The sequence below is a fragment of the Ischnura elegans genome, chromosome 11 (genome assembly GCF_921293095.1).
Source record: "Ischnura elegans chromosome 11, ioIscEleg1.1, whole genome shotgun sequence".
In the NCBI taxonomy this organism is placed as follows: domain Eukaryota; kingdom Metazoa; phylum Arthropoda; class Insecta; order Odonata; family Coenagrionidae; genus Ischnura; species Ischnura elegans.
In genome coordinates this window covers 79,600,866-79,617,947 of record NC_060256.1, presented here as the reverse complement: position 1 = coordinate 79,617,947, position 17,082 = coordinate 79,600,866, and the positions used below count along the sequence as shown (strand labels likewise).

Below are 17,082 nucleotides of genomic sequence, written 5' to 3'. Positions count from 1 at the left end.
AGTATCGAAATTGCGCACCCGGAGTTGATAAAGCTGGAAAAGAAAAACTTGAGAAAAACATATAGACGAATAGAAATTTGTCGGTTGTGAATGATATAATTTCACTGTGAAAATTCTTATCTTCTGTCTGCTATTAATATTTATCCGAAATTATATTTGTTTTTAAGTAACTAAGTACTTCTAAATAACTGAAACTTGAGCAAGATCCACGCCCACCGAACCTATTTGTGCATTGTGGCTGCATTGCTTGGACGGGATCATCAGCTGTTTCCATGAATTAAAATTTCAAGATATCCAAACTGTTATCCGTCAACATTTTATTCAAAGTTATGACGTGTTATGTGAAAATACCAGTTTTAAATTTTTGATCGTTTGAATTATATTTCACAATGGCGTGCACTGGAGTACTACCCTTCGTTAGAGGGGTGGACTTTACGAAGAATGATTTCAGTGTAAGTTTCAAATTATGCTTTGATATATGGTAATTGAAACGGTAGCTCTAGTATTTAGGAATTCCTATGATTAGATTGCACAAAAGTTATCACAACTCATGGAGCAAGGGTTTTTGAAAGACTGGCTGTCGTTCATCATATTTCTCTTCTAATAATCAAGTAATTCATTGGATATGAAAATGCCAGTATCTTTACCATCTACTATTCCTTGTTCTTTTTCTATGGACTCTCTGAAATTATCCAGGTCAAAGTGACCTTGCAAATTGCCATAGGTTATTCTTTCTTATGCCCTGGCATAAGCGCCAGTCATAGACTATGGTTCTTACTTGATATTTCTCGTGTGAATACATTGGCTAAAGCTTTCGAAGTCACGGATTTTTTTTCTATATCACAGTGCTTGCACGGATTTAATGAGTGTGGATGATATGTATATATTGTATTTCGAGTGCTACACAATGAATTATTGAATATACTGCTGGAATTTGTATTATTACCTTTATTTCTCAGAGTGGCCAATTTCCTGAATCAGTTCGGTTGATGACTGGTGTCCAGTGGTTGAAATTAGATCGGACTGGATTAAAGGAAATACCCGAAGAACTGGGAAAGCTGCAGAAGCTGGTAAGAATCAGATCACATATTTGTTTTAATTCCTATGTTGTAGAGACCATATGTAATGAAAATTAAAAAAACTGCATAACCATACTCCCTAAGTAGTAATTTTTACCACCATTCTCTGCTACATGAGTTTGAAAGCTTGTAACTAAATATCATAGTAAAAAATATTTGTCCAAAGACAAACTTTGCATCAATGGAGAGTTTGCCTGATATTAAGTTAGATACTTGAAGTTAACTTCTTTGCAGTCTTTCAAATAACACTCTTAGGAGTGTACTGCACAGATTTTGATGAAAGAGATGTAAGTATCAGCTGCGCTGTGGTTTTCTTCATATCGCCCATTTTATTCGGAACAGCCCTTTGCTCATGGACCTGCAGTGACAGAGGCTGAAGATGACAGCACTTTGTCAATTGTGCAGGCTACACCCTTCCTGCTAATAGAAGGGATGTGGTCGGAATGACCGAAACGGATATGGGGCTAAATGATGATTCACTAGTGATTGCAAAAATTTTGTCCTTCTTTAATTTCAATAAGCCCCAAGCTCTAGCCATTTGATGGGCACTCTGTACTTGCCAAGAATGAGCAGTCGGTTACTACACTAATCAATTCTAATACACCATAAATAACATATTACTTATAGGTTTCTAATCTGGAATGTCTGTGAATGCCATTATTGACTCTCTTATGGCATTTATGCTTAGATAAAAGTGAGCAATGGATTTTGCATCATAAAAATGGCAACCTAGCTCCTGTAGGCCTGAAAATACTATATCACAAGCATTCTCCAAAAAGGCTACAATATTTGCCTCTCGTTTAAAAGGTTACAGAATCTTATTCCCATTAGAGACAGTAAAATCAACTAAATAAATATTCTCAGTAGGTTCATGGTTAGTCTGTCCCCATGGTAAAAGAAATAAATAAAAGTTAGAGAATATCAATTGTCTGCAAAAGCTATGGCATTTTTCAAATTTATTGTTCTCCTGGTGGCTGAAGCTGCTTCAATTTTAAGATTAGGGTCTGTATAGGCAGCAGAAGCGAGTACCCAGGGCAGGCTCCTTTGGTTTGACTCCCGAGGACCGGGACTTAAGTCTGAGACTCTTACGCCTTCACACTTCAGGAGGGGAAGGATAAAGGAAAAGAGGCCACTATTGGGGAAACCATGATTTTCTGTCATGTTGAATTAAAACTTTTGGGCTGTGTCGCCGCGTCAGATTTTGGGTGGCCCCAACGTTTCCCGACCGATGCTGGTCGCTTTCTCAAGGGAATCTGAAGAGGTGGGATTTAAAATTGGTATATATAGGTATACGTGTCAGGTGGTGGGGGGAGGGGAGTGAGAGGTTGGAGGAGTAGGTTGTCGATTATTTTTGCCGATTACGGGTTGCCAAGTACGGCTGATTTTAAGGCCAGTGTCTCTGTTAAAGTTGTTTTTCTCCTCTTTAGATATTTCTATTGCTTCTCTTACGAGTCTCTGTTTAAAGCCTTTCACTCTCGCAACAATTTTTGCTTCCTTAAGGTCGATTGTGTGGCCCAGCGCTGCGTGTTCGGCTACTGCGGACTTCGTTGACTGCCCCAGTCGAATTGCTCTCTCGTGCTCCTCTAGACGTGTTTTAACCGATCTGCCTGTTTCGCCGATATAGTTCTTCCCACAGGTCTGGCAAGGAATTCGGTATACCCCTTCGACTTGTAGTGGAGTTCTATCCTTGACGGTTTTCAATAGATGCTTTATCTGTACGTGAGGCGAGAATATTGTCCTTATCTGGAATTTGCGTAGGATATTTCCTATTCTGTCAGTCGTCCCCTTAATGTATGGCAGGAAGGCTTTCTTCTGGTCGCTGAGGTCATTAACAGAGGAGTTCGCTGCTTCTGCAGTGTTGATTTTGATCTCATTGTTCTTTCTGATAACTTTATTAAATGTTCGAGAGATAACTCTGTCGTCGAATCCATTTGCCCGTAGAATGGCCTCTAGCTTCTTCCTCTCTTCGGCAAAGTTGTTCTGGTCGCTTATTTTGTAGGAGCGGTGAATTAACGTGTTGACCACTCCATTTATTTGCGCTGGATGATGGTGAGATAAGGCGTGCAGGTACCGATTTGTTGCTGTAGGTTTTCGATACACTGCATGCCCCAATGTTCCGTCCTTCTTCTTTTCCACGAGGACATCTAAGAATGGAAGTTTTCCGCCTTCCTCCACCTCCATTGTAAACTTTATGTTGCTGTTGATCCCGTTCAAATAAGTAAAAAATTCCTGAAGCTTTTCTTTGCCGTGCGTCCAAATGATAAAAGTGTCGTCGATATATCTCACCCAAATCTTCGGCTTGTAGGGGGCGTTCTGAATGGCTGTATCTTCTATGTGCTCCATGAATATATTTGCAATTGCTGGGGAGAGAGGGGAACCCATCGCTGCTCCAGACGTCTGTTGATAAAAATTATTCCTCCACCGGAAGAAAGTGCTCTTGAGGCAAATCTCTGTCATCTTGGCGATGTTTTCTCCGAACCTGTCTTTTATGATATTTACCGCCTCGTCACAAGGAATATTTGTGAAGAGCGATGTTACGTCAAAGCTGACTAGGATGTCTTCTTCTTTGACCTTGACGCCACTAATGATCTGAAGAAAATGTTGCGAGTTTTTCACGAAAGATTTAGCGTCTTCTACTGCGGGCTGTAAGATCGGTGCCAGATATTTCGCTAGTTTATATGCTGGTGAGTCAATGGCGCTGACTATGGGTCTAAGGGGCACTCCTTCCTTATGAATTTTCGGCAGGCCGTAGATACACGGAGTTTTCGGATCCTGTGGGTTGAACCTACTCCTCCAACCTCTCACTCCCCTCCCCCCACCACCTGACACGTATACCTATATATACCAATTTTAAATCCCACCTCTTCAGATTCCCTTGAGAAAGCGACCAGCATCGGTCGGGAAACGTTGGGGCCACCCAAAATCTGACGCGGCGACACAGCCCAAAAGTTTTAATTCAACATGACGAGCACCCGCGAAAGTTTTAACGAAGAATCATGATTTTCTGTTCCTACAGAAATGGAAGGATATTGTACAAATAAAAATATCCCACATACTGTTTTGCTGATGGGTCTGTAGGCAGTGCTAACAACAAATGATGGTGTGAGAGAGTGGTAGGAGGTAGAAAAGAAGGAGGATAAACCCCCCAGTGCCCATTCGCCAATGTTGGATGGCAATGCAGATGGGTAAATGATCTTGATAACCTAGGGAGTCCTTTCTCTTGGATGAAATACAACATTATTACCTTCATGTTTTGTCATCCCCTGATATTGCTACTGGTTGCATACCCTCTCCAGAATTTGAGATCCTGCACCATGCTGTGTTAAAGTGTTACTGCATTTATGTTAGCTCTACTACATATGTATTACCCTCTTTTAATTAATTATATGTATGGATTGTGTGAATATGCAAAGCATTTTTTTTACATTTCTGTAAATAAAACATTGCAGTGCATATGTATTTTTAAATTGTGGTGATACAGACTGACTGTAGTATTTCCAATGATTCGTTTGTATACATTACATACATGAATGACTAGGAAGGAAAAATTTGAGAAATAATAATAATAATATTGAAATTAATTTTCTTGAACACATTAATTTATTAAAGAAACATTACGATAACTGTTTTTAGCTGCAGATGCTAGTCTTCTCCTTTTTGTAGGTTCCCTCTTTTTGTTGACTCCCTTAGTAACGTACGTTACTACAAAAGCGGTGTCGCAGCGCCATCTCTGGATCAAACTATAAACTTGGGAATTCAACTTGATTCTAACATTATAACTTCAACAGTGAGCATGAAAAAGAATTGTACTAACTGTCTTCAAGTTAACTTATGACATCAATATAAATTTAGTTTTACTGATAGGTTTTAAATCTTGTATGTTTACTGATTTTATTGTTCCTTTATTTTCCATAGGAGCACCTTTCGTTGGTACGAAATAACATTGAAAGGTTGCATGGTGAAGTCACCCTCCTTCCTTGCCTTCGCTCACTTAATGTGCGGCACAACAAGGTCCGTGCTTCAGGAGTTCCACCTGATCTATTCCGTCCTGATGAACTGTCTTCCTTAGATCTCAGCCATAATTGCCTGCGAGAAGTCCCAGAAGGACTTGATAGAGCAAGATCCCTGTTAGTTCTCAATCTCAGTCACAACAAGTACGTATGACTCAAAATCATATTGCTTCATTTATGCGGGTGTGTATTGTTTCAAGTATAATTTTCTGTGTTCATTTCTGTAACTGTTTGAGAAGACCATTGTGATGCTTATTCACTCAGGATGAAGTTATTTATGCTTCATTGTGTTTAATATGACCTATTTGGTACTTTAAGTACTTGAAGTGTTAGTATTTCATTCTTAATAACTGTTCTTAAAATATAATAATCGTGACTTTGCTGAGGAAGAAAATTTCTGCTCTCCTTCCCTTATGCTGGCTGTAGAAAAAATATGGAAAATACACGTATTTACTTTTGGTATAGAATAGGTCCATCCCTCTCATTATTTAGCAGTTTAAAGGTGTAATTACTAGATAACAATCTGAAAGAGATGATATTATTTTATCTTTTTTATATGGATATATATTACAAGGAACTTCCTCATAGTTGATCATCTGTATATGTTAACGATACGTTGCCAGGTTGATGAGTAATTCCAGAGTCTAGCCTCATAAAAGCAATGCAGAGGCCGAAATGGCCCTACAAAAACATTTTCCTATGTTCCAGGAAACATCTTAACTCAGTGGTCAATTTTCTGAAAACCTTAAATTTATGCATAAAATGAAATCCTAAGAAGTTTCTCAAATCTACATCAGAGTTAACTGAAACTAGTTTGTACTATTATTTTTTTTAATCAAAGGAACATGCACTTATTGTGATTTATTAGCTCATTTTTTATGGTAAATGCTTATTTTCATAGGATTGAGAACATCCCTAATTCACTGTTTGTGCACCTAAGTGACCTTTTGTACTTGGATCTTGGTCACAACTGTTTGGAAACACTTCCGCCACAGACTCGGAGGCTTGCTAATCTGCATACCTTGGTGTTAAATCACAACCCACTTGGCCATTTCCAGCTCAGGTAAGATTGCTATTGTTGATGACTTTAGATTATTATTACTCTGGAAAGACTCATTTCATATTCATAATCAAATAAGAAGGAATGATAGGAGTAATTCCAGTCATACTTGTTCATTTTGTCCATTCAACAAATGCTAAATTGAAGAAAATAATCATGTGGTCACAATATTTAATGCATTACTGAGGCCTATAGTGTCATGATCAACCACCCAAAACCCTCGGGTGTGATCATGGCCTTACTCTTATTGGTCACTTTTTACAGTTTTAGCTACTAACACAAAAACTGTGGCCTGTAGCGATATGATTTAAAATAGCAAAATTAAACAAGAACAAATTTTGTGCAAAAAAATAGGTCTTTATCATTTTTTTCTCTACCTATGTATTACTTTTCGTTCACATATTACAGATTGCATAAATTTTCTAATTCAATAAAACATCATCTATCACTATAGTAATAATTCAAAATTTTATATTAAATTACATTAAAATTAACAGAAATATTCTGTATTTATTGAAGGAAATCAACTGCAGTTAGTGGTTAGATTACTTGATGCAAAATTGGGGGACTATAGTATAAATCCAGCTGAACACAAATGATTCGCCCCTGTCTAAATTCCATACTCCATTTACCTTTGCAGGTGACTTTTATAGGTTTACCCCTGTTTAGACTGTGGTTTTTTTCATATAATTTGATTTAATCAAATACCATCTAGTGTTTGAATTTTTGGCTACAAACATGCTGCTGTGTAGCACTATGTGCATGACTACAATCAGCTTTGTGGAACTGACTATGAGGTTGCTTATGCCACCTTGACCTCTAATGTCACAACATATCTTCATTGTAACAATATCATGTTAGCAATAATTGCTGTGCCCAATGCTGTAGTTGGGCCGGTATGGTGTACCTCCTAAAATCCAAACTCGTCATCATCGTACCGGTTAAAATACCTTCGTGGCCGGATGTATTATATATGTTCAGCTGTTGGAATTTTTGGTGGGTACCGCCTAAATTTTTTTTCCAACTACAGCACTGCTGGTGCCATCATAGCTTGATGAATTCAATTTAGAATTAAGACTGTTATTTTCATGTATATCAGTCCTGCGTTTGAGAGTGATAGTCCCACTTTCCCGCTTTACCAATGCCACCATTACCAAGGAAATATGCTGTTGTTGATGAATGATAAAGATGTATAATTTTTGTGATTGCAATGAAATTTTCTGAAAATACCTTTACTTGGTCGAAATGGAATTAAAATGTAAGAAGCAACATAATTTTTCTTAGATAGTAGTTGAAAAGCAGTATTAAGACTTAAGTGAAATAGTTTAGATAAGTGTAAGCACTTTGTCTATGGTCAAATAAATGCTTTTTCCATAAGAATTAAGTAATATTAGGCATTACTTTATTTTAGTACGTGTTATATTGAGATAAATGTATTTGTAAACCTTATCCTTGTCAACTAGGGTAAACATTTTTTGCAATTTCAATGGTTTTCTTGGTTTTTAGAAATAAAACATAAATCTATGTAATTTCTGTTCATAATACCGTATAAGCGTGTGTAAGAGGCGCACACGTGTAAGAGGCGCACCCCCATTTTGAGCATATGAAGAAAAAAATTTTGCGGCATTTTTTTTATACTATTGCGCGGTGTTGCAGACGTACGCCTGGAATTTCGACAGTTATCAAACTTTCCTCTTTCAATATTAATTGAAAGAGGAAATTTTGATAATTGCGGCGGTAATAGCGGCACAAGAGGGAGTAGAAAGAGTTCCGATCCTCTCTTCGCATACGCCGTTGCTCTACGACGCTTGTCCTATTCACGAACAATTTTGTTTAAATGCTCTCGCAGGAGTATTGCAATAGAATTGCAGCCGTGGAAAATTTAAAGGCAAAACACGACAGGCACATGGCATGAACCTTCCCAAGAGCTTGGAGAACAATCGGGGCAATCTCAGCGCCGTAGGATAATAACCACGTCGTAGATTTAACGGAGCCACACTCGGCCCTCCATCAGCCAATGCCTCTGCCGCTTTTTTTGCTTTCCGAGACCCCACAGGAAAATAGGAAAACATAAAGTTACAGGGGAACAATGGAAACGTGTTTCATCCCTACCCCGTCTCACCAACTGACCTTGATCGATCTCCCAGTTTATGGAGGCCAAATGCTAGGTGAGTCATCTACTGAGCCCGAAGATATCTCGATAGCTTTCAATAATTGTATGACACACATGAGGTTCAAAAAAAGAAAGAGATCTAACGCGACGCATATCTGACAGAATTTAAGTTTTTTAAGCCCTAATTGTTTGACACAAAGATTTATAGTTACAACAAGGCTACTAATATCCAAAATAGTCCAAACAGGACAATTTCGGAAGAAACAAGCGTAGCATAAGCGCATTCAAACAAGACGAGACGGACTGGAAACTTTAGGCAACGCAAACTGCGTATATTTCACATTGCTGCGCCTTCGCCCTTCGCTTTGAAGGCAACGACGTCACATGCGAGATCGGACGTGTTCTTCCCGTGCTCCTTCGCTCATAGCCTTGTAGCTTGAAATACGGAGGGGAGGGAGCGCGCTCCTTCCCCTCCGTATTTCGTTGCTTGTTCAAAGACTCTCCGCTCCTTCCCCTGGACCTCTCCTTCCGCGCTCTTCACTTATAAGCATTTCTGATTTCTTCCATCCACAATTTAGTCCAACAATGAACACACTCGTTCGAATTTTTTAAAGCGCAGGTTTTGACACCAATATAATTTTCAGTTGCAATAATCCTCATATTAGCGTCTGAAGATGATTTTTGGAAAATCAGGTCCTCAGCGTGATGGAAATTACTCGGCAAGACAGATATTGACTATTAACCAGGTATGTCCTTCAAAAATACGCGTATATTTACGTTTGATAACCGATTACTATATGCAGTATAAATTCCGCGGGATGCCCACTCGTGGCAGTAAATTTAGCGCGCCCTCAGGAGTGAAAAACCCCGCGCGATCTTTTCCATGTTCACCTCTGGGGTACCGACGTGACGGCGCGATGCTTACAAGAAAAGCAAACAGGAGCATTTTAAAAATACGTCACTAAGGGAGAAACTCCCCTGCCTGACGCTTGTTTTTGACCTAGGATTACAGATGACTCACACTGAAAACCAAGGCCACTTGGTTCTCCTTAGACTTGCGACCAGTGAAGGGGAGGGGGGAAGATAAGAAGTTTGTGTAAGAGGCACACCCTCATTTTCGGCTGCAATTTCTGGGAAAAAAGGTGCGCCTCTTACACGCGCTTATACGGTATGTAGTATGGTATGAAATACTGGGCTTGGAAATTTCCTTGCTAATGTAATTTTATCTATTTTTATACAGGCAATTACCATCATTGGTAAGTCTTGAGACCCTTCACCTTCGAGCAACCCAGCGAGCTCAGCATAATATGCCTCAATCCCTGGAAATGCTCACCCGTCTTGCTGATATAGATCTTTCGTGTAACGGTCTTGCGTCATTACCAGAATGTCTCTTCACTTTGAGGTCATTACGCCGTTTGAATGTATCTGACAATTGCATTTCAGAGATGCCATCAGCCATTGGTGAGTTACTTACCTATTTCATGTACATCTAGTTTTTAAATATTTAGCTTTTAAATTTATTGACTCATTTATTGATAACTTTATCTCATTGTAATAAATTGACTGTAAGGGTGTTAGATTTTGATTGGAATTTAGGCATAATAGAAAAATCAGCCCAAACTGAGGGCTCAAGATTATTTTGTGAAAAAAATGTGAGTGATTTTTTTTCACCTTTTTTGCAAAAATATATGCCTTTAATCATATTCTTAAATCTCTGGTGTAATTTTCATTGAGCTGTACTTTTCACCTTATTAAATTCAATCTGTCTATGAGACATTAAACATTTGTGTAGTAATGGGTGGGTCCCTCTTTTTATGGGTTCTAGTTGTGGTTCAGTTTCTTGTTTTAGTGCTCACAAATCTGAGTTTTGAAAAGAAAAAGAAGTTTTTTTTTCAGATTATTATGGCATCTGTAGTTTAATAATCGTTTCATCCATATGATCAAATCTAAAGAATAACATTAGGGGGCATAACAGACAGTTTATAGAATAAATAAGAAATAAATATATATTAGGATTTATGGTAAAATTAGCTTCTCGGCTTTGGGGTGTTCATAGTAAAAATTAATGTGGAGTGGACACCATCTATTATTCATATGCAGTAATATAGCAAACTGCCGCACATAAGGCATTACATTTGAGTTGAGCAGGTTCTTGATGACATCAACTTCTTTTCTAGAGTGTACTTCTCATTGCCAATTTATATCCACATTATTTTTCATTCTGAGGTGTCTTTTTCTACGATTTACCGTGAGCATTAAAAAAAAAAACAGTTACCAAGTGCTTGAAAAAAATTAATAAGACACTACAAGTGGCTCATTCCATATCAAGTCAACCAGTACCCCGTGCTCCCTCATCTCAGATTTTGACAATTTTTTCCCAGTACTTATCTAATCACTATCAAACTAGTATGGAGGATCAATGAGGAGGGAGGTTGGCTGGAGGATTTCATGAAGACTGTTCGTATTCTGCTACCAAAAAAGAAGAAATCTGTGGAATGCAGAGATTATAGGACTATTAGCCTAATATCGCACGCAGAAAAAGTAATACTGAGGATATTGAACAGGCGAATGGAGGGGAGGGCAAACGAGTATTTGCGTGAAGATCAGTTTGATTTTAGAAAAGGGAAGTCAATTCGTGATGCAATAGTATTAATGAGGTCCGTGGTTGAGAGGAACCTAGAATATGACCAGTAGGTGTAAGCCTGCTTTGTAGATTTTGAAAAAGCATTTGATGGAGTAAACTGGATAGAGTTAGTGGATGTTCTCAAGAAAATAGGTGTAGATTGGAGGGATAGGCGACTGATTCATAATCTGTACATGGCCCAGACTGTGCAAGTGGAGTAGTGGAGGTAATTATGCTAATGGTACGCTCTCGAATACTTTGAATTTTGCACTGTATAATGTCGCACACTGTCGTTGGTAGTTGACTCGGAAAATTGTAAAGAACTCTAGTCGTTTACTGCATGCAGCGCTGTTTTAGGCAAGTTGACGAACTACATCAAATTCGCGGATTAGAGCGGTGAAAAGAGTTTTACGTGGGCAACCGAAAATGATTGGATGAAAAAATCGGAAAATCCCTGGTTTCCCCCACCAGGAGAACCTCAGTGCCGTGGGATAGCAACCTTATGGCATTTCCCATGATCCGCTATCCCCCTCCATTCAGCACTCGCCTCACCCACTCTGACTCTTTCCCCTTCTCCGAAATCAAACAAAAGGTCCCAGCTCGTGCAGGGATCATATTAGGAAGACCTTAGCTACGAAAAAAATATGTTTCACGCCCTCCCCCCTTTTCTCACCCACTGACCTTTTTCTGGCTACCTGCTTCGAAGTTCCCCATTTCTCGAGGTCAACTGTTGCATGAGTACCGTGGGATAGTTACATTAGCGCATTTTCCAAGATCAGCTATCCCCCTCCATTCAGCACCAGCCCCCCCTCTGAGGCTTTCCTCTTCTTTGAAATAAAAAAAAGGTCACAGCTCTTGCAGGGATCATATTACGAAGACCTTAGCTTCGAAAAAAATACCAAGTTACAGGAGAACAAAAGAAACTTGTTTTGCGCCAGTTCCAAGTTTCTGGAGGTCAACTGCTGCATGAATCACCTATTAGCCCAAAAGGTGTCTAACGATGACTTTCGGCATTTGATATTACACCTTTATTGGATTGAAATATTAGTAATGTGTGCGTAATTTAAAAAAGAATAAGACCAAACGCGACGGATTTCTGACTTTATTTAAGCATTTTACGCGAGGAAATAAATGTCAAAATACGACGGAGACTTAGCATTCTGGCGAGACTCGATATGAGCGGCAGAGCTTCTCAGAAGTTGATGCGGTATTTTTTTCCGAAAACATATATCAAGTTACAATTTATGAGTTGTGCTATAAATCTCTATTGTTACAGTCACAGACGAAGGGATATTTTCTCAGGATATTTGGTTTCTCCCTGCTAGCAATTCGAAATCATCTTATCTCATGAGAATTTCCAAAGATGTACTGAAAATAATTGAAGAAGAAGAAAATCTGGCGGAGAAGCGCGTGTATTTAGCAAAACGCCTTGGATTGTCCGCTAGCACTTGACAGCAGGAGTGGAGGTAAAGCGAGCTACCTGTTGAAAATAAGAAGTTGGATGAGTATCAGATGGGCGTGCCGCTGAAATGGCGTTTGGTAGATAAGAATGTGTACATCAGACAGAAATCCATCGTAGCAGTGTAAATGCCGAGATGGCATGCATTCATTTTTTGCGAGGTGGTGTGTCCCCTTAGAATATTTGAAAGAGATGTTAGTTGAATCAACTATATGCCCAATTGTTTCCATAAAATTAAAATATTCCATTAATCAGCTAAATTCCTGTTCGAATCCTTTAAAGGAAATCAAAATTACTCCCCATTATCTTGTTTTTCCTGCTGCATAGGCAACCAAGTCCAACATTCCCGCATTCATCGTTTAGTATTCGAGGTATTCGAATATTCAAGCAATGATTTAATATTCGAATTTGATATTTGAGTTTGAGAAATCTGCTTTTCGACCCATCTCTAGAATTAAGTCATAGAAGAAAATTCTGCCCATTGGTCAAATCATTCCTATAAACCATATTTGCTGTGCTATAAAAACAAAAATGAGCAAGCTACAGTGTTGAAACTTTGGCATAACATGTTCGGTTTGGTTACTGATGTATGCCCTGTCATGAACAAAAACTCTGCACCTGTTGGTGACACAAATGAGGGAAGAATCGATTAATGACAAAAAAAACTAACATAATAATCAATTTGGCTATATATTTCCAAAAAGCTCAACAACCAATGGTACAAATTAACATTCAAAAACGATGGCCCTTACACTTCACAAATAGTATAACTCGGCTGATGTGTGTCGATAGTGGGGGAGGTCTGAGCACCAGGCCAGTTGCAATGCACAATAGAGACTTACATGAGTGGAAGTCATGTTTATGAAGGGAAATTGGTTTTCCGTGAATCATGAAGGGAGAGGAAATTAGGTGAGATGTTGTTTCCTTGAGGGTTTAAGGCAGTTGTATGAGGTAGCAGGGAGCTTTGCTCAGCGATGATTGGCTGAATCCTGTCTGCCGATTTCTGAAGAATTCTGCTAATAACGAAAAAGGGCACTTAGCAGAGGTCTGACAACTTTTACATGACATTTAATTACCTTCTTCTTTTGGGGAATCAAAACGCCAAGTTGCTCAAATGACTGATAGTGGCTCAATATATTTTATTGTTACACATAAAGTGGCAGACATACTCATCTATATTTCAGTGCCTCCTTCAGAGATGCAAGTTGTAGGTTTCTTTAAAGATGGAAGAAAGTCTTTAAATCCATTGTGAAATGATGTTGCATTGATTATCTTTGCTGTGATTATTCATATCCATGCCTGACATTGTAAAAACTCAACAATCTCTTGCAGATCTCTGGCAGAATCTGGAGACACTGAATGTATGTCGAAACCGCCTTACTGCCCTCCCTGCTTCTCTTTGTCGTCTTACAATGATTCGACGGCTTCTCCTTAATGATAATCTTTTAGATTTTGATGGAATTCCATCTGGAATTGGAAAATTGTCAGCCTTAGAAGTTTTTTCCGCTGCCTATAACCGCTTGGAAATGATCCCTGAGGGTTTGTGCCGGTATGTATATTTTTAGGTATCATTTATCCTATCATAATATTTTGGTGCCATTCACATATGAGTAAATTTGTAATCTTATCTCTTTGCTCACAGTCAATGTCCTTGATGATTAAATAATCAAATACTTAGCATGTGTGCAAATACTCCTGCATCAGACTTAAATTTAAAATACACATTCCACTTTTTGTGTGAAAACCTAGTTTGGTTCAGGAAAATATTCACCATAGTATATTATGTATATTTTCATAGCAATATATATTTTATTCATATTATAGGTTTCAGTTAAGTTATTCATTGCGGTTTCAGCTATACAGTCAAACCTATTCATAATGAATGTTAATAGAACATATGTTCTCACTACAATGAAAAAAATTATGTTCTGCTTTTCTAATTCTCTAATTAAATCTCTAAAAGTCTAATTAAGACAATAAAAAGCTCTCTCGCCAATCATATTATCACATCACATTAGAATAACAAAAGTTAAATTTCAAATTTCATTACAATAATTACTCAGCCTGAAGCACAAAATCCAGATGAAACATGGGTGTCAATGGTGGCAAACAGATGCAGTCATGATTAAGTAAACCTCTTTCTGACTAATTGAAGAATCTAACTACAAAAACTCAGTCACCCTATCTACGTAAATGCTTTCAATGTATTCATATAAAAGGCTCAATGTGATCCCTTTAGCTGTATGTCTGTTACTTCCTGTGAATATACTTATTTTTATCAATTTTAATAATTTTGTTATCTGCAGATGTGGCTCCCTCAGGAAATTGGTTTTACGTGGAAATAGACTGGTCACCCTTCCTGATACTGTGCATTTACTCACTGACCTTGAAGTCCTTGACCTAAGGGACAATCCAGGTCTGATACTTCCCCCACGGCCTTGTCCTTCTGGTGAAGATACTGAAAGTTCTTCTGCATCCCATGCAGATTCTACTGCTGCACGTTTACGCTACTACAATATAGATTTTTCCCTAAGGAACCAACTACGATTGGCCGGAGCCATGCCTCCTGGGGCTCCAAGACAGAGTGAACAAGGTATTTACCTATTTGTAATATATTGTTATAGGTTTGATTGTTCTAAACAAGCATACGATGCATATTATTCAGGGAGTTTAATAGGTGGATTACTCAAATTTTATTGTATAGTACATAGTACGCAAGTATGTTTAGAAAAAAATAATATCTGCTATTAGCCTAAGGCCTTAATGATTTTGTGGTGGCAAGAAATTCTTTGTATATACACAATATAAAGTGTTGCAAAACTTTACTACAAGTGTCCCTTTATTCTTATTTCAATTGTAAGGAGATGGCCGCACGACAGGAGAGCACACTAATGCATATTTTCAAATTTCAGGCACACCAGCCAAGGATGCTGTCGCTAGGAAATTGAGGTTGCGTCGAGGAATCAGCCGAGGGGGAACAGCTGGAGGGGGGGGGAGGGATGAGGTGGATGGAGACCAGGCCAAGATCCTCAAAGGAATGAAGGATGTTGCAAGGGATAACATCGATGCTGCGGACAGTGGACGAGACCAAGGAAACCGGGTTGACTCGCTCAAGTAAGTAAACATTTCAACCCTTTAAATTTTTTATTTCACCTCAGGCAGTGATCTCCCATTGATGTACCCCTTATCTTTGCTAAGTGCTTTTCCATTTTTTTCAAATTACAAGAATTATTATTATGGTGAGCCTTTTTTTTTTTGGACTAGTGGAGATTTTCTGAAATTACTATAATCCTTCTCATAAGAGGACTAATTTAGAGTATCATTTTGTTTTATATTTATGAAATTTATTTTTAAAATAGCCAAAATTATCATTTTTTGCATAGTACCTTCTGAAATAATGTATTCTAGATAGTGATAGTTATTTGGCATTAGTGTCAGATGTATAGGTTGAGGGGTTTATGATATTTTTTTCTCCCGGTATTTATATTCTAGTGAGCATATTTATTGTACTCTATAAGCTTGAAATTTATAACTCAAAAAAGTCTCCAGTAGTCATCAGAAATACTCTTTAGAATGGTTGTGAATCATCTGCATCTGCATACTACCCTGCAGTCCGCCTCTATGCTTGTGATGGGGCAGGTAGTACCAGGGTTCCCACTCAACCGTGAAAACCTTAAAACCGTGAATTAGCCGTGAATTTCGTCTACCGTGAAAAAACATGGAAAAAGCCGTGAATTTCGTCCTTAAACCTTAAAAATCTCTCAATCTTGATAATAATACCTTCCCAGAAATTTTCAACTTCGTTCGTAGCCAGCGCACGTCTATTCATTGTGGCGAGCATCGTCGCATGGGTCAGAAAAGCGTGGGAACGAATGTTGCCTGAAGAAAAAAAACATCTTTCCCCAGGGCAGGCCTTTTCTCTCCCCCCCTCCTGAAATATGACACCACTTCTCATCAGCTTGTTTACTTTCCTCGACTGGCTTGGTTTCCCCTCCCTCGGTCACTCCTAAGTCCCCCTTCAATCCAATTAGGCTTCCCACTGGCTGCAGCGACCGCTTTCGAAACTAAATCTAGATGGCATTTGTGTCGAAAAATTTGAACGTATATTCAGCACCCTCAATCCTCTGATTGGAAGACCGCTAACCTTGACAACCTGCTATTCGCTGTGGACATTAGTGATGGGCAAAGTCGATCATTTTGGTGATTCAATCATTTTGACTCGAGTCACATAAATGATTCAATCAATTGATTCAATCATTATGATCGAAAAGACTCAAATGAATCAAGATCGAAAAGACTCAAAAGAGTCATGATTGAAAAGACTCAAAGGAATCATGATCGAAAAGACTCAAAAGGAATCAAGATCGACAAGACTCAATCAATGGATGTAATAAATCACTTTGAATAATCGAATAAATACTGCCTCATCTGCGAAGATCATTGGTTACGCTGATTGCTATCCATATTATCATTTCATATACTATTTTGATTGTGATTTACTAGATCAGTAAATTACATTGCAAAAATGAAGGAAGTAGTGTCATGAAAATATTTGGGAAGGCAAAACTGCCACAGTTTCTTAACACTAATAGAAGAATTTCTAACTATATATCTCAAAATATAACACTAAGTACACCACACCCATGAATCTGATCTGCAGGATAATTTTATTAACGGCACAGTAAAATGTTAACAGCTTTAACTTCTACTTCTTAACGTTCTCCTACAATTTAAGAGT

General features: G+C 38.4%; 1 protein-coding gene across 1 annotated transcript in view; it reads left to right on the top strand.

Annotated features, from left to right (window-relative positions):
• The first annotated feature begins 3 nt into the window (after positions 1–3).
• Positions 4–17,082, top strand: part of LOC124168542 (protein flightless-1) — a 42,476-nt gene continuing 25,397 nt past the window's right edge. The window contains exons 1-8 of the mRNA XM_046546883.1: positions 4–452; positions 960–1,070; positions 4,995–5,233; positions 5,991–6,152; positions 9,503–9,723; positions 13,677–13,893; positions 14,651–14,937; positions 15,257–15,458. Of these exons, the coding sequence (XP_046402839.1) occupies positions 390–452; positions 960–1,070; positions 4,995–5,233; positions 5,991–6,152; positions 9,503–9,723; positions 13,677–13,893; positions 14,651–14,937; positions 15,257–15,458 (1,502 nt within the window). The 5' untranslated portion in view covers positions 4–389. The remainder of the gene's footprint in view (positions 453–959; positions 1,071–4,994; positions 5,234–5,990; positions 6,153–9,502; positions 9,724–13,676; positions 13,894–14,650; positions 14,938–15,256; positions 15,459–17,082) is intronic.